General features: G+C 34.7%; 1 protein-coding gene across 1 annotated transcript in view; it reads left to right on the forward strand.

The window, feature by feature from the left end:
• GOPC (golgi associated PDZ and coiled-coil motif containing) overlaps positions 1-20,269 on the forward strand; it is a 42,845-nt gene extending 22,576 nt beyond the window's left edge. Inside the window, exons 2-8 of the mRNA XM_082633746.1 lie at positions 316-480; positions 5,932-6,107; positions 7,118-7,283; positions 10,770-10,865; positions 11,768-11,932; positions 14,300-14,480; positions 17,195-20,269. Of these exons, the coding sequence (XP_082489872.1) occupies positions 316-480; positions 5,932-6,107; positions 7,118-7,283; positions 10,770-10,865; positions 11,768-11,932; positions 14,300-14,480; positions 17,195-17,325 (1,080 nt within the window). The 3' untranslated portion in view covers positions 17,326-20,269. The remainder of the gene's footprint in view (positions 1-315; positions 481-5,931; positions 6,108-7,117; positions 7,284-10,769; positions 10,866-11,767; positions 11,933-14,299; positions 14,481-17,194) is intronic.
• The last annotated feature ends 977 nt before the right edge of the window (positions 20,270-21,246 follow it).

The following is a 21,246-nucleotide window of genomic DNA, read 5'->3' on the forward strand; positions in this document are numbered from 1 at the left end:
GCAATTGTAAACCAATGTATCGATTGTGAAAAATGAAAAGCTTCAGATTGAATGGCTGAGTGGCTCTGATGAGTTGTTCTACTACAGTGTAACAGTTAGCTGTAGCTTACAGTTAATAATGGACTTATAGTGTTCATCTATTCATTTCAAAGATAGCCTATGTCATTCTTGAATAATAATTATTAGAGTCAAGATAAAGAAAATTAAACATACTTAAGTTTTTTATTGTAGCTGTTTTATTAAAATTTTTTTTATTGATGTATAGTTGATTTACAGTGCTGTGTTAATTTCTGCTATTGTTGCTGTTTTTATAAGGCACAGTTGGTGGATCTGAAATCTGAACTGACAGAGACCCAAGCAGAGAAAGTTGTATTGGAGAAAGAAGTGCATGATCAGCTTTTACAATTGCACTCTATTCAGCTTCAGCTTCATGCTAAAACTGGTCAAAGTGTTGACTCTGGTACCATTAAGGCAAAATTGGTAAGTAGTTTAGAGGGTAACATATATTTATATGTGTTTTAGAGGGTGAAAAGGACAATCTTTAATGAGGCTTTTTAATTATAAAAGTTAATATGTACTCCTGGGAAATTTAGAAAATACAGGAAATGTGAAGGTCATCATAATCATCCACAATCTTATCACCTGGAGATGATCAGTGATAACATCAATAACCAGTTGGTACTTAGAATAGGATCTTCTTCCTATTTAAAAAGATCTATATAAATACACTTAAAAGATATTTGTGATTATAACATATAAACATTTTTTTTGCCCTACTGTATCAGTTAAGATTAAGTTCAGTTACATGTAACAGAAATCCCAAGTAACACTGGAATTGTTCTTAAATAGTACAAATTATTTTCTCCTAGTTAAAGAAGCCCCGAGACAGGCATTCAGAGCTGATATGGCAGCTCCACAGATATCAGGGATCCAGTTTCCTTTTGTTGTTCTGCTCTGCCATCTTTAGCTCATGGTTTCTGTCTTCAGGATTTCTTCATATCTGCATTCCAGGTAGGAAGAAGGAAGATCTAAGGGCAAAACGATGCTTCCCAGCTGCATTAGTTTTCTTTAAAGACCTTTTCACGAAATCCTCCTCAGCTTTTTGCCAATCATTTAGCCGTCTCACTGGCTATCCCTAGCTGCATGTCAGGCCCTTAGTTGGTCACATGACCACCTCCAGTAAAATTGGAGTTCTGTTAATAAGGAAGAAGAGGAAAATGGAATGGGGTGCCAACCGGTGACACATTTTTTCTTTTGCTCTTAATATAAGTATTTTCCCTGCCACTGAGTGCTTTGTCATGTTTGCATAATGTTCATTGTATAAATGTTCTATAATTAACTATTGCCCTCTTAATCAATGTAGGTTGTTTAAATAGAATTTTTTTAAGTCTCATTTCTGTTTAACCTCATATGTATTGTGTACTATGTACCAGGCACTTTGTTAACTATAGGGGACACAGCAGTAAATAAGACAGATAAAGCTTGGGAGAGGCAGAAGATGAAATGATGTTGATGATGAGAGTAATACAGTTCAGGGCTTCCCTGGTGGCGCAGTGGTTGAGAGTCCGCCTGCCGATGCAGGGGACACGGGTTCGTGCCCCGGTACGGGAAGATCCCACATGCCGCGGAGCGGTTGGGCCTGTGAGCCATGGCCGCTGAACCTGCGCGTCCGGAGCCCGTGCTCCGCAATGGGAGAGGCCACAACAGTGAGAGGCCCACATACTGCAAAAAAAAAAAGAGAGAGAGAGTAATACAGTTCAAAGTTTTACTCATTTTCAGTTAATTCTGTTTGATTGGTTAGTTTCTAATACGGATATGTTAGAATTTATTTAAATGAATATTTACATTCTCCTAAAGTCCTTTTAAATTCTGAAATTCTATAAATATAAATTATTAGTGTTATTTTATTTAACTGAAATGAGTCAGATTCATAAGTGCTTCTTTGGAATGTTTGATACTAACATTGAGAAACAATGTACATTTTCACTAGAAAAGAATTCACCTGACATTTTAACATTAGATTTGAAACATGGTGCTGTAGTGGAAAGGCACTGAACCAGGTGTGTTAACTAATTTGGATAAAACAAACATTTTAAATCTAATCCTGTGCAGTTACTATTGCTTATGGATTTGCAAATATATTTGTTCTAATGAACTTTACCCAAGTGATATTCAACATATGGGAATTTTCCTTGTAATGATCATACCACTAAGTAAATTCATTTGTTTGATGTTTTTCTAATTATAAAACTTTTTTCTTATATCTTAAGTCTGTCCCCTCTGTGGAGGAGCTGGTAAGTATGCCATTTCCGTTTTGCTTTAATATGTTACGCTGAAATGTTCTTAGTGCTTTATTTGCATAGTACATGTTGTCACTTTGTACGTATTTGAAAGTGATATTAATGATGGTAATTTTTTAATGTGCCAATACGTGTAGAGTTCAGTGAGTAGCCCATTGCTCTTTTCTCACCTTGTGTTGTTAAAAGATTTTTCTTTTGTTTGTGATTTGTTGCCATTATTTGCAGAACCCATCAGTGTTTGACAACTTCTGAACTTTGTAACTTGCTCATATGCTACTTCAAAAGAACAATTGGTTTTCCTTATGCAGGCCTAGCTCTTTCCTCCTTTTCTGTTTGAATTTATTCCCAGAGAATGAATGTGCATGTTGGTTTCTTATTTATCCACTGCATGTGTTATAACTTTTCATCAGTCTTGAGAATAATTGTGTGGCCTTTGAAACAATTGAATTTTGAAACCCTTTATTAGAATTTATTTTGGAAAATAACAATATATAAATTCTTAATATTTTTCCCACTACCTCAACCTAATCAGGTTCTAAGTTGTCATATGACTTTTCTTCTTTGGAAATATACTGTTTGGATATCGGAATACAAAATTAACTTCTTTGTTGTTACCTAATGATGAACAGGTTAACTAAAACAAAAAGGTTTTTTCCTTTAAATCTAAAAGTGAGGGCTTCCCTGGTGGCACAGTGGTTGAGGGTCCGCCTGCCGATGCAGGGGACATGGGTTCATTCCCCGGTCCGGGAAGATCCCACATGCCGCGGAGCGGCTGGGCCCGTGAGCCATGGCCGCTGAGCCTGTGCGTCCGGAGCCTGTGCTCCGCAACGGGAGAGGCCACAACAGTGAGAGGCCCGCGTACAGAAAAAAAAAAAAAAAAAATCTAAAAGTGATTAACTTCAGCGTTCTTAGTCCTATTCTTGCTTGCATCTGTTAATTTCAGGTCTGCAAGTTTGTCAGATTCATTAGGGGTTTAAATCATTAAAGCAAAGTAGTGTCTTAATATGTTTCTCAGATTTCATAAATATTATATAAATAGCTCATTAAAGTGATTGTAAGTAGATAATCCTCAACATAAAATTTATTTAGCCCATAAAGAAAAAATTCTTGGTCTTCTAGGAACTCTTTTTATGAAACAAACAGCATTAACCTCAGTAAATGTCATAAAAAAAGATTTTTGTTCATGTTGTCCAAACTGTGGTTTCTTTTGGAACTGATACCTGCCCTTTTAGGAAAGAGATTCTGAAGTAAATTGAGATGTTAAGAATTCCAAAGTTGTTGTAAAAAGAGGATTCTAGATTATTAGTTCTTCAGATTAAAAAAAAAAAAAAATCTAGGGACTTCCCTGGTGTTCCAGTGGTTAAGACTCCGTGCTTCCAGTGCAGGGGGCATGGGTTCAATCCCTGGTCGGGGCACTGGGATCCCACAGGCTGTGGGGTGCAGCCAAAAAAAGTAAAATAAAATAATTTTTTTAAAAATCTACAAATTGTGTTATAATAGTTATATTTGTTTTTTTACAGGAGTTGAAAAAGTGTGCTATTTAATCTTCCTTTTGTTTATCACATATATAATGACAGATCTTTTAATCAAGGAAGTGATAAATATATTCAACATTTGGTAGTTATCATTCATTTTAGTTTGTATTTTTTTTGTTATTGTTTTTATGATTGTGGTACTCACTGCCTTGTATTTGAGTATATCATATATTGATGTTTAAATATGTCATATATTGATATGCTGTTGTCAAAACAGTAGATCAAAGCAGACATTGAAATTACTACCAAATACATTCCATTAATTGTTAAAAGTTTGCTTACATTTGTTTCTCAGCTTAATATTCACGATAAAAAGGGAAATAATTATAATAATCACTACTCATACATTAGAAACAATATCATTTGCCATTCACTCAAGAGAAACATTCTTGTGCTGAGATGTAGATCTTTATTTAAATCTCCTGAAGGGGACATGGTGTAGTGAACAGTGTCATCCACATCTCATCAATAAATATAACTGTATTTTCACAGGATTTATAGATTCTGTAAATTAGTGAGTCAGTGAAAGCAGTTCTCTAAGTCAGTAAAAACACTTCCACTCAAACTTGGGGTGGTTCTCTTGATCCAAAAATAACACTTAAAAGATCTTTCAGGATCCTTGTCCAACTCTCAGAAGGGTTTTATTTTGCCACACAGTCTGTGTGTGTGTGTGCGTGTGCATGCGTGTGCATGTGTGTGTGTTTGAATTTGACTCCCTTTAGGCAGGATTTTGTACGTTCTGTTTTCCCCTCCACTTTGTCTTGTACCTGCCTATCTGTTCTGTGCTTGAATTCCAAAGGTATTTACATTTGTAACCCTTGATGTATGGGTACACCGTACTTTACACTTTGAAGGTATATTGAAAATTATTTCTCTCACATTTGAGCTGGTGATAAAAATTTGATGGCAAAGATCTTAAAGTTATATTATATTCTCTGGCTAACACCTATAAATTCATATATATGGGTTATCTACCAAGTGGAGCATAGGATGGCATCCTTTTTTGAGAGTAAAAATGGATATCCATCCAATCTCATAGTAGGCAACTGAGGCCAGTATTTTTCCTCAGAAAACAGTTCTTCAGTCACTTTAACATATGGACAAATAGATGATCCAGATCCCAAAGTTCAGTGATAATCTATACCATAGATATATGTACATAGATACTATACTATAGATATCTGTGCTATAGATATTTTTTACCATAAGCTATATTTTTTTAATTGAAGTATAGTTGATTTACAATGTGCTAATTTCTGCTGTACAGCAAAGTGACTCAGTTATACACACATATATCTTTTTTGTATTCTTTTCCATTATGGTTTATCCCAGGAGATTGGATATAGTTCCCTGTGCTCTACAGTAGGACCTTGTTGTTTATCCATCCTGTACATGATAGTTTGCACCTACTAACCCCAAACTCCCATTCCATCCCTCTCCCTCCCTCCCACTTGGCAACCACAAGTCTGTTCTCTGTATAGACATTTTTTAATGTGTAAATATTTTAATGCAGTTGTTACCAGCATTTCTCCATGACCATAAAATGTTTTAAAAGAATTGGAATATCTGTTCTAATTTAAGCATTGTCAGTTTCTTATAATGATGTAAGATAAATTGGTCATAGAATGTATCTCTGTGTCACTGAATGGCTTTGACCTGTTTATAGAATTGCTGCATTAAAGTTCATTAAATGTTTGGCCACAACCACCAGAGTGATTACTTTGGTCTAGTTTTAAAGTCATTTTTAGGAAGTAGGGAGTAGATTTAATTATCCATTGAAGCCGTTACTATTAGTATGTGATAACATGAGCTTAGAGAAGGCTACTAATCTTCGTATCCTCAGGATCAAGGTGCCCCAAGCCATGTTATTATCTTACCTAGAAGTGGTTCCAACACCTTCTGGTACTAGTTAAAAAAAACTGGATCCAAATCTTTGTGTTCCATTTTATAGAAACGAAGTGGTAATTTTTATCATATGCTTTCATTGTTGGTATCATAGATTGTGTGCTTTTGTGTATTTTAAGGAACATGGTCTATTGCTAAAGAGTCTTAAAAACATATTCATTGCATTATTTTTTTAAAAAAAATTGCATTAGGAAAGAGAGCTTGAAGCAAACAAAAAAGAGAAAATGAAGGAAGCTCAACTTGAAGCTGAAGTGAAGTTGCTGAGAAAAGAGAATGAAGCCCTTCGTAGACATATAGCTGTTCTCCAGGCTGAAGTTTATGGGGCAAGACTAGCTGCCAAGTACTTGGATAAGGAACTGGCAGGAAGGTGCGTGGAAAATGGGTACCCCTGTGCTCTTAGGTGACCAACTGCATAGTTAAAGAGGTTGACTCTTATCTCTTTTGGTAAATGAAATATTAATCTTTGTCCTAAGAGTGATTTTATCATTGACTGTAGCTTACTGTTAACTTAATATTGATAGCATTACATATTTCAGATTTATTTAGCCATACTAAATAAGCATTTCTGGTTTACACACACACACTGCTAGTAAATTACTGTGAAATGCTAACAGCTCTTAGAGCTGCACTTTTTACCATTTCCTGCCTTGACACCGTAACAGTTGATGTTCCCATGTACGGCAGGACTTCCGTAGGAATACTTTCCGTGATCATTGAAACCCAGTCTTTCTTGCCCCTCAAAAACATGTTGGAATGACAGTGATTTTATCATAATAATACAGAGTTCTGCTTGCATTAATTTTTTATGGTAAATTATTCACAAACTTTGGTGATTCATTATTATTACTAAGTAATTTTCTGCTTATTGTTCTAATGTCATATTAAGGACTGATGTGGAACAAATAAAAATAATTTATATCATCTTGAAGTGCACATTTTCTAATAATTTTACCACATTTAAAGAAATAATCATTTTGTAAAAAGATACTGTCATTGGAAAAAATGTTTTGTACAGTTAGCCTCACCTAAAGACTAGTGTGATTGCATGCAAGACATGAAACATGTTAATTGACATTAGTCTCATAAATTGTTTCTAAGATGTATATGAATTAAGTATGTGACTAAAGAAGGTCTCAGTCATCCTTTTTTTTTAAACTGCGTTTCCCTTGAAGACACCTGTCTCTTTCAGAATTTTCATGTCTCTTTCAGAATTTTCATGTCTCTAAATCTGAGACACATCAGGAGGTTCCTGAGTATTAGTTTTATTACTGAATTAGATTTATGCAAAAACTACTTGTGTTCAGTAATTCTTCTGAATTCTTTCTATAGTATGTATAATGAAAAACTAACTGAATTAATTCTTTTCCCAATATGAAGGGTCCAACAAATACAATTACTAGGACGAGATATGAAGGGACCTGCTCATGATAAGCTTTGGAACCAGTTGGAAGCTGAAATACATTTGCATCGTCACAAAACTGTTATCAGAGCCTGTAGAGGGCGTAATGACCTGAAGCGACCAATGCATGCACCACCAGGCCATGTATGTTTGCTTTGCTGCTGTTTCTCACTCAGCCTTGCCCTTTCTTTAATCACAAGTCCTTTGCATTTAAAAAAATTCTACTAGTATTTAAAATCTTTATTTAGAAGTGAATTAAACTTATTTAAAATAGGTACATATTTAAAGTTTCAGCAACCCATATAGCTCTTTACAGATTTACTAATGCCCGAAAATGATATTTCTGAAGACTGTGAACTATTGCTAGCAAATGCATGTTGCTTTGGCTCATATTTCAGAATTTTCCTGAATCTTGATTAGGCATGTTTACAAATATTTTAAGCTAAGCAGAGAGTGTGTGATCCTATTGATAAATTGGCAAATATTTTTGGATAGTTCTTTCCAGGGGGACTTTTAGTAACTAGATTTATTTGTAGTTTCTAAACTAACATTTATTAACTGTTTGGTCTTGCATTAAGATGGAATTTGAGATCTGTGTCCAATTGTCTTCTGTAGCCACCACTGACAGAAGGTTTTCTTTCTACCTGGATAAAAATTTATTAAATTTCACTACAACAGCAGCCTAATGATAGAAACCTTAATATAATAAAATCATATCTAACTCCTACCCAGCGGATCACATATCTTAGTATCACATAAAGCCTGACCTTGACTAGTAAAATTATTTGTTGCCTCTGAAAAGATTATTGCAAGAAAAATTGATATGTACCTCTAGTTGGTGGGAGAGGAGTGGCGATTGCAATAAGCACTTATGCCATTGTCTTCTTTGGGACACTGTTGGTCCCCATTAACTTCTAGGCAGTGGCCAGATCATAAATGTTATTTTATGCTAAATAAAGGAATTTGAACCTTAACCTGATAATCATGAGGTTTTTCAATAAAATAGTGGACTAATAAGATTTAATATTTGTTTGACAATTACTTTGGTATAGTGAAGAGGATATATTGGAAGAGGGCCTAATTGAAGTTGGAGAATTACATTTAGAAAGATAATAAAATAAGGAGAAAGTAGAGGAAGGACAGGTTTGAGAGAAGTACAATCAAGAGGATTTGGTGACTAACTGCTTTTGGTTAAGTAGGTGAGTGAGAAGGAAGTGTGGGTTTTTGGTTTGGGCAACTGAGTGAGATGGCATGCATTGATAAAGCAAATAGAGGGAAAGGAAGATTTTTTTTTTTTTACAACTTTATTGGAGTATAATTGCTTCACAATGGTGTATTAGTTTCTGCTTTATAACAAAGTGAATCAGTTATACATATACATCTGTTCCCATATCCCTTCCCTCTTGGCGTCTCCCTCCCTCCCACCCTCCCTATCCCACCCTTCCAGGCGGTCACAAAGCACCGAGCTGATCTCCCTGTGCTATGTGGCTGCTTCCCACTAGCTATCTACCTTACGTTTGGTAGTGTATATATGTCCATGCCTCTCTCTCGCTTTGTCACAGCCTACCCTTCCCCCTTCCCATATCCTCAAGTCCATTCTCAAGTAGGTCTGTGTCTTTATTCCTGTTTTACCCCTAGGTTCTTCATGACATTTGTTTTTTTCTTAAATTCCATATATATGTGTTAGCATACGGTATTTATCTTTCTCTTTCTGACTTACTTCACTCTATATGATAGACTCTAGGTCTATTCACCTCATTACAAATAGTTCAATTTCGTTTCTTTTTATGGCTGAGTAATATTCCATTGTATATATGTGCCACATCTTCTTTATCCATTCATCCGATGATGGACACTTAGGTTGTTTCCATCTCCAGGCTATTGTGAATAGAGCTGCAATGAACATTGTGGTACATGAGTCTTTTTGAATTATGGTTTTCTCAGGGTATATGCCCAGTAATGGGATTGCTGGGTCATATGGTAGTTCTATTTGTAGTTTTTTAAGGAACCTCCATACTGTTCTCCATAGTGGCTGTACCAATTCACATTCCCACCAGCAGTGCAAGAGTGTTCCTTTTTCTCCACACCCTCTCCAGCATTTATTGTTTCTAGATTTTTTGATGATGGCCATTCTGACTGGTGTGAAATGATATCTCATTGTAGTTTTGATTTGCATTTCTCTAATGATTAATGATGTTGAGCATTCTTTCATGTGTTTGTTGGCAGTCTGTATATCCTCTTTGGAGAAATGTCTATTTAGGTCTTCTGCCCATTTTTGGATTGGGTTGTTTGTTTTTTTGCTATTGAGCTGCATGAGTTGCTTATAAACTTTGGAGATTAATCCTTGGTCAGTTGCTTCATTTGCAAATATTTTCTCCCATTCTGAGGGTTGGGAAAGGAAGATTTTGGCAGAAAGATGATGAGATCAGTTTTAGACATGTAGTGTTTGAGGTGCCAGTGGGACGGCCAAGTTATATACAATTAGATATATGGCTCTGGAATTCTAGAGAGAATTCTGAGTTGAAGATTATTAGGTAAATCATCCTTTGAACCATGGAATTGATTAAGTCACCCAGGGAAAATATATAGAAAGTAAAAAGATGGAAGGAGACTTTTATGGAGTGAGGGACGGAAATGGATCACCAAAGGAAGGAGCCTGAGGTGGAGCTGTCAGATATAGGCCATCTAGTAAAGTACTAGCATAATAGACACCAGAGAAAAGAGAAGGTTTCAAGGAGGGGATAGTGAACAGTATCAACTTTCTGCAAGGTTCAGAAGGGCAGTGACTAATAAACGTATTCATTGGAAGTAGCCACATTCGTTACCAGTGACTGTAGAGAAGACAGTTTCATTGGAGCAAGTGGGGGCAAAACCCTAATTATGGTGGTTGGAGTACTGAATGTAGGAGGCAAGGAAGTAACTACAGTTAGGATTAACTGTGTGTGCCGGTTAAGGAAAGATGGAGGGAGGATAGTAGGTAAAGAAGATAGTGGGTGATTGAAGGGTTTTTATCTGTGTTGTTTTGTGTTTGTACATGGTCAGTATTTTAAAGCTGGATGAGACCTGGAGTTTTTTCATGTGCTGAATTAGGGAAGGAGCTTGTAGAGAGAGGGAAAGAGTAAAGGTACCAGAGAAAGAATTATTAATGGAACAAGGTCCTTTAGTTAAGAGGTAGACTCCAGAACGCAAAGAAATGAAAAAGTAATTAATGATCCACTTGGCATTATGTTTTTCAGTTCTACAAATCAGTTAAAGTGGATATAGATCTTTAAGGTATTTTTCCAGTTAAGATAAAGCTACCTCCTTTCATTTTTTGAAGATATTTGTTTATCAATTCCTGGCAGTGATTTCTTTTGTAATGTCCTACAATTTAAAAAGAGATGCACCAGATGTATTAAAGAAGTTAATAAGAGCGTGAGAAAATCATCTGTATTTCACCATGTTAACAGAAGAACTATTTTTGCTTTCCCATTTTATCTATTTATTAATTACTTTCTTAACACTGTACTGTGTATCCATTACAGGCAACTAATAAAGATTCCTAAAAGCAAGTTATAGTAGTATGGGTTTATTCTATATGGTATATTATTTAAGTAGTACTAATTTTTCTTCTTTTTTTCCTTCAATAAGGATCAAGACTCTTTAAAGAAAAGCCAAGGTGTTGGTCCAATTAGAAAAGTTCTCCTCCTTAAGGAAGATCATGAAGGCCTTGGCATTTCTATTACAGTAAGAAGTAGTGCTTCCAGTCTTCTTTTCTACAGTTGTCTAGTATAAGCATGCTCCTTTGTTGGACATCATGGGGAAATGAAGTATTCTGAATATATTTTCTAAATAACTAAATTTATCCCCATGGGTAACAACACACACACAATTATGATTAAAAGCTAGAAGGTGAAACGTACCAAATATTGCATTTCATCAACTTTGTGTTGCATATTTTTTCACATGTTAACATCTGTGAAATTGAGATTCATCTTATAATTATTTTTGTGGAACATAAAATAATGGTTTGTCTTACCGTTCATGGTGACTCAGATTTGATAAAATCTAATAGTGCTGTGGACTACTAATACATAAAATATTTTTATTTATTTATTTATTTATTTATGAGAGTAGCTAATTGTTGTTTTTTGGGGTTCTTTTTTTTTTTTTTTGGCTCTGGAATGCATTTTAAAAAGCACATGTAGGGCTTCCCTGGTGGCGCAGTGGTTGAGAGTCTGCCTGCCTATGCAGGGGACACGGGATCATGCCCCGGTCCGGGAGGATCCCCCATGCCGCGGAGTGGCTGGGCCTGTGAGCCATGGCCGCTGAGCCTGCGCATCTGGAGCCTGTGCTCTGCAACGGGAGAGGCCACAGCAGTGAGAGGCCTGCGTACAGCAAAAAAAAAAAAAAAAAAAAAAAAAGGAAGAAAAAGCACATGTATATTATTAATTGTTTTATTTAGAAGTAACTTTGATATTCATAATAATTTGATTTACCATTACCTAAATATAATAGCAAATAGGATTTCACTCTGTATTTATAATAAGAGATAGTATAGGTGCTTACTGAAATGTTTTTAGGAAAATATCAGTAGAATAGTCTGTGACTATACAAAGGTAAACTAATTTACTGCCTTTTTCGGTTAGGGTGGAAAGGAACATGGTGTTCCAATCCTCATTTCTGAGATCCACCCAGGGCAACCTGCTGATAGATGTGGAGGGCTGCATGTTGGAGACGCTATTCTGGCTGTTAATGGAGTTAACCTAAGGGACACAAAGCATAAAGAAGCTGTAACCATTCTTTCCCAGCAGGTAAGTTCCCTTTATGTAACTAAAATTGGATCTGTTGATTGTTCCTTTTTGAATCTGTTGAATATTTTATACTTCCCTAGGAGGTTTCTCAAGTAGTAAAGTGTATATATATATATATATATATATATATATATATATATAGTTTCCTATTATAGAAGACATTCAGCCAGATTTACTGAAAAAGATTTGCTCTTCTTCACAGCTGTATAGTTTTGAGCAAGTTACTTAAGTCCTTTATGCTGTAGTGTCCTCATCTGAGAGCTGTAAGGATTAAGTATGTTAATACATGTAAAGTGTTCAGAACAGGACTTGGCTCTTAGAAGGCAAAACATTATTAATGACTAAAACGCTATACAAATATGAAGTACTATAGAAAAAACAATGTTAGAAGTGGATTGATTCTACAGTCATAAACATTAGCACTCAAGGGTCCTTAGAAATCATTTAGCCCAACCCCCTTATTTAAAATGAGTGGGGCTTTCCTGGTGGCGCAGTGGTTGAGAGTCCGCCTGCTGATGCAGGGGACGCGGGTTCGTGCCCCGGTCCGGGAGGATCCCACGTGCTGCGGGGCGGCTGGGCCCGTGGGCCATGGCCCCTGGGCCTGCGCGTCCGGAGCCTGTGCTCCGCAACGGGAGAGGCCGCGGCGGTGAGAGGCCCACATACCGCTAAATAAATGAATGAATGAATGAATGAATGAATGAACGAACTAAGGTTCTTAGAAATTAAATGATTTGCTTAAGGTTGTAGAACATATAAAGAGTTGAGAGTCATATCCAGGAGTCATATTTGTTATCCAGAGTACTTACAATGTTTTTTTGTTTTGTTTTGTTTTGTTTTGTTTCCTTCAAGAGTAAGGTTGAGGGAATTAGAGAGGTGTTGGTTAGTACATTGAGATATTTGTTGGATCATCAGCGTAGTATGCCAGGGTAGAATTGAATCTCAGAGTTGAAAGTGAATTTATAGCTCATTTAGTTCAACTTTACATGATGCATAAATATCTACAATATCACTAATTAAATAATTGTATTAAAGGGAGGATTTGTTGGTGATAAAACAGTCCATTTCATTGTCGTACGTTGCTGATTTTTAGAAAGCTCTTCCTCATATTAAGCGCAAAATCTGTTTCTTCATGACAGCTACCCACAGACCAGATTCTGTCATCTAGAGAACTTTACTGAAGACCACTGCATTTACCATCTCCCCCAAAATGGTATTTTTAAAGCATTGCCTGATGAGGGAGATCTAAGAATGCAGTGCTAGTCTCTTTAAGTTGGTGTTTTCTCAGCCCAACTTGGCTGTCATCCAGTAGCATAAGAGTGAGATGAACAGCAGCTGTGGTAAAGGAGATGTAAACAGGCAGTTCATGAGATGGCAGTTCATGAGGTACAAAGTTGTATGGAAACACTAAGCGCATGTTAAAATTCTGAAGTATAACCTTAAACTGCTGGGAAAGAGGAGCAGCAGAGACTAGCTTAGTGAGTAGCAATTAAAAAAAAAATGGCATGCTTTCTTTTGAGCAAAGGCAGGCTATAATTTTCAGAGAATTATAAATACCAGACTTGGGTATAGTGATTGTAGTCTCTTATTAAATGACAGTTGTAGCTTGTAATTTTTTTAACATGAAATAGTCTGTAACTTTTTACCTGAACATAAAGTTGTTATTAAAGAATTACAAGATAAATACTACACATTTAGTCTAGTATAGTAGAAATTGGAGTCAAATTTCTGTTTTTCTGTTTTACTTGTTCATCTTATTGAGAGAGTTACCTGCTCTCTCCAGGACTAACTCAGGTTTCTCATTCATGTACAAGGGACTATAATAGTGTTACTCTGAGGATTGAAAGATAATAATTTTGTACAATAAATACAGTAATTACTATTACTACTGAACAGAATACCTTAACACTTTGGCACTCGGTGAAAGTTAAGGAAAGGCTCAAGACCTATTCAGTAAGAAACAAGAAATCATTGTGTAGAGGTTTCTTGAATTAGAGAAAAGTTTGTGTGGTACCCTTAGGTGCAACTTTAATATCTGACTATTTAGATGGATTTGCTGAATTGCTATTATGGAAAGTATAAAATGGCAAAATGACTTAAACTGAACATTTGTTCCAAAATTCTGTAAATTGAATAAACATCCTTTTTTATTTTAGGTCTGTTAACAAAAATATTTTGATCAGTAGAAAAATCTATAATATTGAAAGGAAATTACTTTTACCTCTTGAGATTCTAAAATTTCATTATTTGTTGTCTTGAAAGGAGATACATCTGAGGTCCAACTACTACTTCTCACCGCAAAGAATTTGGAAATCTTTTAAAATGATAATTACAGTAACTTGGTTTCCTCATTTTCTTTCCCCATTTTAGAGAGGAGAGATTGAATTTGAAGTAGTTTATGTGGCTCCTGAAGTGGATTCTGATGATGAAAATGTGGAATATGAAGATGAGAGTGGACATCGTTACCGTTTGTACCTTGATGAGTTAGAGGGAAGTAGTAATCCTGGTGCTAGTTGCAAAGACACAAGTGGGGAAATCAAAGTGTTACAAGGTAAAAATTAAAAGTTATAATTAATGTATTTATTATTAATAAACTTTAAAAATATAAAAGCCTTAGCTGTTCTTCAGTAACACTGTTTTAATGATGGGGAAACCATCATTAACAAAATGGATAGCTTTCCCTTGCTAAATTATAGTTTTATTGTACACCAGTAACTATGCCAAAATTTTATTTACATGTAAGTTGTTCTGGAGTCATCTTGGACAAGTATGTGACCAATTACTAAACTATAACTGATCCTTGAAAAATAAATAAAATTCAAGTTTTCTAGACTCTGAAACAAAGACCAACATGCCTTTTAGAGTAGATACATTTAATGTCATCTTGCTGTTTTAATGTGCATTCTTCTCTCATAATGCAATGATTTTACAGGCTAAATATGAATAAGTGATTAGACTGTTATCTTATGATTGTTATTAATAGAATCAGGATATGTGATCTTGAGGATTTTTGGTTTAGTTCCTTTGCTATCATTTATACGTATTTTAAAGAAAAATTCTAGCACTTTCTTTTACATGGAGCAGTGGTTCTTAAATTGGGATACATGGATCTTTGGGGGACCCTGAGACCTTTCAAGGGGTTCTTGAGGTCAAAACTTTTCATAATAATACTAAGGCATTGTTTGTCTTTTTTTGCTGTGTTGATATTTGCACTGATGCTACAAAAGCAATGGAGGTAAAACTATTGATAGTTTAGTGCAAGTCAAAGCAGTAGCACCACTTTACTAGTGATCACTGTGTTCTTCCTTGCCATCCACTCAGAATGAAAAAGAAGAAAATGTCAGTTTCTCTTAAGAATATCCTTGATGAAATAGTAAAAACTGCTAATTTTATTAAATCTTGAGTATATGACTTTTTAATATTCTGTGTGATGAAATGGGAAGTATGCATTGTATTACTGAGTGTATGCTGAACAAAGATGCTGGTCTTAAGGAAAAGTACTTAAGTGATTAATTTGCTAGCTGAACTAGTCATTTTTTTCATGGATGACAACATGACAATTTTTACTTTAGAGAATGACTGACAAATTATGGTTGTTCAGACTATTTAGCAGCCATTTTCTTCAAAATGAACAAAGTGAATCCATCACTTCAAAGAGAACAACTGACTATTTATTGCCAGTAATAAAACGTGAGCTTTCAAGTGAAAATTAGAATTTTGTAAAACACGCATCAACCACCATGAGCTCAACAGCTTCCTGACACTTAAAGAACTTTTCTAATAAGATTGGTGGTGATATTAATGAATGTGATTTTTTTGATATAGTAAAATGAAATGTGTCAACTTTTGCAATTGCTACGTAACTCAGTGATCTAATATTTTTCAAATGACCAGTGCGTGATGTTACTAAATCCTGCATGGGTAAAAGAGCCATTCAAAGTGCAAGATAGACAAATGATTTTAATGTAGCAGAGTGTGAAAGTTCATTGATATGATTTTAGATTCTATACTGTAAAATTTTGGTATATGATCAAAGAAGAATATTGACAGTTACCTGAAAAAGCTAAGTTACTCTTCCCTCTTCTAACTATATATCTGTGTGAGGGTGAACTTTCTTCATATACTTGTAACTCATTGAGTAGAAGCAAATATGAAAATCCAGCTGTCTGCTGTAAAGCCAGACATTAAGGATATTTGCAAAATTGTAAAATAATGATATTCTTCTGACTAAATTTTTTGGAAAGTAGAATTATTTCCACTAAACAAATATGTTATTTATGTTAACATTTATGGAGTTTATCATATTTAATAAAGTGGTAAATTTTTTTTAGATTTCTCAGTTTTAATCACTAATATGGTAAACCTCAGTACCTCACATAACATTAATAACCCACATGAACAAAAGCTCTTTGCAATTCTCAGTACTTATTAAGAGTTGTAAAGGCATCCTGAGACCAAAAAGTTTGAGAACTTCTGGCATAGAGTTTTATAGTGAACTGATGAACTGGCCCTTTTGGTAAATCTATATGTTGTGAATTATCTACAAAGACAGCAGTAGCTGTCTCCCCAGTGTCGTTCTCCCCGTGCATCTTGAACAAAACGATTGTGGCACCATGTCAAAACCTTGCGCTGTTGAGCTGCTTTTCCTTTGCTTTTGTTGTCTTTCACCCTTTCTTCTATTTTTTGTCAGGATTAGAGGTCTTGTCCCTTTCTTTTTGCAGCTGAGGCTAAAAGGTTCTCTATCACCTGTGTAAATTGCAAACCACTTAAAATGTGACTCAAATATGTGTACTATTTGTAGATTAACCAAAATTAGTTTTAAATTTTATCTGGACATTGGACAAATTAGATGTAATGATAAACTAGTATGTGCCTCAGTGAACTGAAGTTAAATAATATGAAAGCAAAATGTAAAAGAAAAATACACTTTACAGTTCAACAGGTATTTGTGTGAGTAGAACTTACTGAATTTTGGGATTGTGTGTATCAGTTCTAAGTTTCATAGAAAATTTGGTAGGAAATTTTATATAATTTTTAGATAGGTCCAATAGATAATATTAAAAAATCTGTACAGTGTTTGATATCTGCTATAAGAAGGAAGAATTCCTTTGTCAGAGATTGCTGACTTGATTAATCTAGGGTCCCATTATTTGCTCCATATTATTATTATTAATTACAGTGGGCATTCCTTTGTTATAGCTCAATAAAAGTATCACTTTTTTTTTTTCAACTAGAAAGTATCTGTTTTTTTTCTCTTTCTTTCAGGATTTAATAAGAAAGCAGTAACTGATGGACATGAAAATGGAGACCTAGGAACTTCAAGTGAAACTCCACTCGAAGATGGTGCTTCTAAATTAGATGATCTGCACAGTCTGTATCATAAAAAATCTTACTAAACTGACTATCTCCAGACAAGATTGTTAATCAGACTATTCTGAATTTGGGGCACTAGGGAAGACGGTGACAAAGACTGTACAAGATCAAGGGAGGCTGTTGCCTAAATGAAAGGCGGGTACCTCAGGGCTTCACATGAACAATTCTAAATGCATAAAACTCCCTATTTTCTCTGGTATACCATAATTAGCTATTGCATGTAAAGTAATTTTGATTTTCTTAATATTGTAAAGCACCAAAGCATGTGTTTCCCAAAAGGATAGTACTAGGCTCTTAAGTACTAAATGAAGCACTACTGTTTTGATTCCTTTTCCATTTAGTAGAAGGACAGTGCTAACTGGAATTTTTTTAAGAAATAGCCTTTAAATATAAGAGAATAAATGAATTCATATTGTATATTCCAGAATGTTAAGTGTGGTGTTTCAAAGGACAGAACTTGAATTGCAGAAACGTAGGCTTGACTTAACTTTTTTTTTTAACTGAAAGAATGGTTTTAGTGTTTTTTTTAATTTAATATGCTTCCTGATATCTAAATCAGTTCTTAATGATCATTTATTATGAGTTTGCTTTTCAGTGTTATTCATTCAGTACAAAATAGTTTTCTTTAAGCAATCCTTTATCAATCAATGCTGCACTAGAAATAGTTTCAGAAAAGTTATTGTACATTGTACATTTTAGGTTTTTTAGAAGAAATGCAGATGAGCGTAAAATATCTGTTCTCAATTATGTTGATCTTGTGTGCATGGTATTGGAGTATTACGTTATTAATGTTTAGTCACAAATGCTTTTTTTCTGGAATCCACAAAAGACAGTTTTATACATTTTGAGTTGTTCATAATGTTTGTCTTATGATAGTCCTGGCACTTAAAGATACATCTTTTCTGTCAGTAAAAGCTCAAATTTATTACCATGTCAATGAGATACATTCCAAAGCAGTTTTCTCTGAAAGTACCTAACTGATTTGCCAATCATCCAAAAAGCTGAGGCACTGGAGGGTAAGATAAGGTGAACATGTTTTGATATGGTAATTGTTTTGGTTGGCTTTTCTTGTTTGTGTTTGTTTGGCTAAAGTGCTTTTCATATGCAAACTAGATTTGCTACTTTGCTTATCCCAGGAATAAGCATGGAGTGCCTGCTCTCTTATTTACTGTTCCGAAGGCCACTGTACTGGGCAGGGGAAAGTGAAAACATTGCATTTAAAGAGATGATAGTTTTGCCAGTATCATTGTTTTAAAGGACATACGTTGAAGGGAATATTGATTGGGAGAAGGCTTTTAGAGTATTATCAGTATCTCTTTCTAATATTCAAATGTTATGTGATATAAAACATGTTCTTTTATCTTTCCTAGATGCACTGTATATTTGTTCATAGGTAAATCTATAAAATGTATATACTTTATTTGGTGGTTTTGCTATTTATAAACTTTATGTTTTAACTGTTGCTCATTTATGGTTTGTTTTGGGTGGTTTTGTTCATCTGTATATCACCATGTTAATTTGTAATAGAAATGCACTTCATAGTATATATGGTTACTGATATTAAAATACCTTGTAGCATAGCGTTGCCTCTAAGCAGAAGCTAGTATTTAATTGTATAATTGAATAAGCAAGCTACATGTTATTGTTTGCTCCTGGCAGGCTAGGCCTCTTAAAAGAAAAAAAGTCTTCTCCTTATGCATCCCCTACTCCAACACATGCCCCCATGCATGACATGAGATCTGCAAACTGGATTTTAGCCAGTGTATTTATTCATTTAGTCAAAAAAATTTCCATTGTCACGTATCTGAAAACTTTTTGTTTTGACTTGAAACCGTGTTATCTTACCTTTTTAAAACACAGCCTGGGATGGGATGGCCATGGCAGTTTTTCAAAGAGTATCCTTTATCTACTAAGACTGATTCCTTAGGAAATATTAGCTAACACCTTTTGATTTTCAAGAACTAATATGTCTATAAAGGGTTTTTTTTTTAGAGCCTTGAATTGGCATTTCTATGAGGACGCCGTGTAATATGAAGAATTGTATGAGATGGTTGTGATACAAACTTTCTTGGGCTGATAAGCAGAATGAAAAATTTCCCAGGTAGTTTAAAATTGCAAAGGTCAGTTCCCATTTCATTCCTGCCTCACCTTGGTTTTGCAGGCCTATGTGAGAGCGCTGTTGCTCAGATGCTACTATGAGATTCCCATCAGGTGTTTAGAAAGTACTCAGTTAAAAGTTCATTTTAGAATATGTAGTCTTTGGGGGATGAACTAAGAATTACAGACTTTTCCCAAAGGACTGAATGAGAAAGTTTTTATGTTTTCACATTTACAGGAAAGAAACTCATAACGAGTTTCAAGGACAAAACCAAACAGATAAGGAGAGAACTGTTGCAAAGCCATTACAATTAAAAAGGAAAAAGAAGAATATACATATGCACACACAAACAGAATAGCTGAGAAAAAATTTTCAGGAGTGTGAGGGTTGTATGTATGTGTGTATATATTTACATTTAACTTCTAAAATTCTAAGTGTCTGTTGTGAATATGATGGCAGACAACATTTGGGTTATGAGACTTAAAATAGATTGAAAAGAGATAATTTTTTGATCCTTGGTAATATAACTGAATGGTTTTAGCTGAACAGTTGTCAGAAGTTAGCCCAGCTTGTCATTGGTGCTGGTTCTGTTCCCTCCACCGTGGACTTACTTTGTTTTCATGTTTAGAAACAGTATATTGATTTCATGTGTAAGTTGCACATTTCTGACATCCTTATTACGTAATCACTATCCCACCTATCCAGTCTTCCACATAGGGTCCGCCTCAAATCTATAGGATTTTTGACAAATGTATTATATCTAGTTGTGATGAATTTAGTATTTTTTTATTAGCCTGTAAATAAAGATGGCCTCTCCTACATTAAAATGGTATTAATTGCATTAAAAAAATAAACATTTTGCAATTCTTTCATGTTATATATTTTACTTATTATTTATTTCTAGTAGCTTCTGTTATTTGTACCAGCAAGTCATAAAGTCCATGCAAAGGCTGAATCTAGTTACTATGGTGGAACAGTTTTTTTTTAGTAGGAATTAACTGTTTGATTTTAGGAACTATTTAATCTGAATTAGTTAAAAGCATATTGGTTGGAAGGAGCTGCCAGAGCAGCTGTGGGGCCAGTTTTCTGTCGAATCGTAGCAGATGCAAAAACTCTAGTCTCCTTGGGTGAGTTTTATGTTACAAATATTGATGGCGAATGTTGCCTTTGAGGATAACATTGATAAAAATTAGAAAACAAATCCTATTAGATACTATGTAAGAAGGTATTTATCCATTTTATCATCTAAGCATATATGATTTAGAAGTTCCCAAATTGTATATAAAATAATTTTAGAAATATCTATAAACATTGTTCAGTTTGTTTGCCTCAGAAGTTCTACATGTGGCCATTTATAGTCAACCTAAGAACTAGGTGTAGAATGTGTAGGAATGCTTTTTCTTTATCAAGGGTATCTGAGGTCAGTCAGGAGGAAGAACTCACAAATGGTATTTTACTCTAAGTATTAATTAATGTAAACCATATTTCAGAAAATTACTTGAGTTATGAACAGTTAGAAGTATTTATTTTTTTGTCATTGAGTAACTTTGATTTAGTCCCAATACAATATGCTGTGTGTCAGCTTCCAATTCACCAAGCAATTTGGAAAAGTCTTTTCCCCAGAATTCACCCACATAGGATATTGTTCTTTTTATTAAATTAAAAAGATTATTTTATTTAAGGGGTTTTATAATTAACCTTTTTAAAAAATTTTTAGCTGAAAGGTATTATTGCAAATTACCATGTGTTGTTGGTGCTGAATATTTGTCTGATCACAAATCTTTTTCAGGTGTATTTTGAGAGCTACAGTCATGGTCGTGGCAGCCAGGAAAATGCACCCCTCAGC

This window comes from Mesoplodon mirus (assembly GCF_964341445.2).
Source record: "Mesoplodon mirus genome assembly, chromosome: 10".
Classification (NCBI taxonomy): Eukaryota; Metazoa; Chordata; class Mammalia; order Artiodactyla; family Ziphiidae; genus Mesoplodon; species Mesoplodon mirus.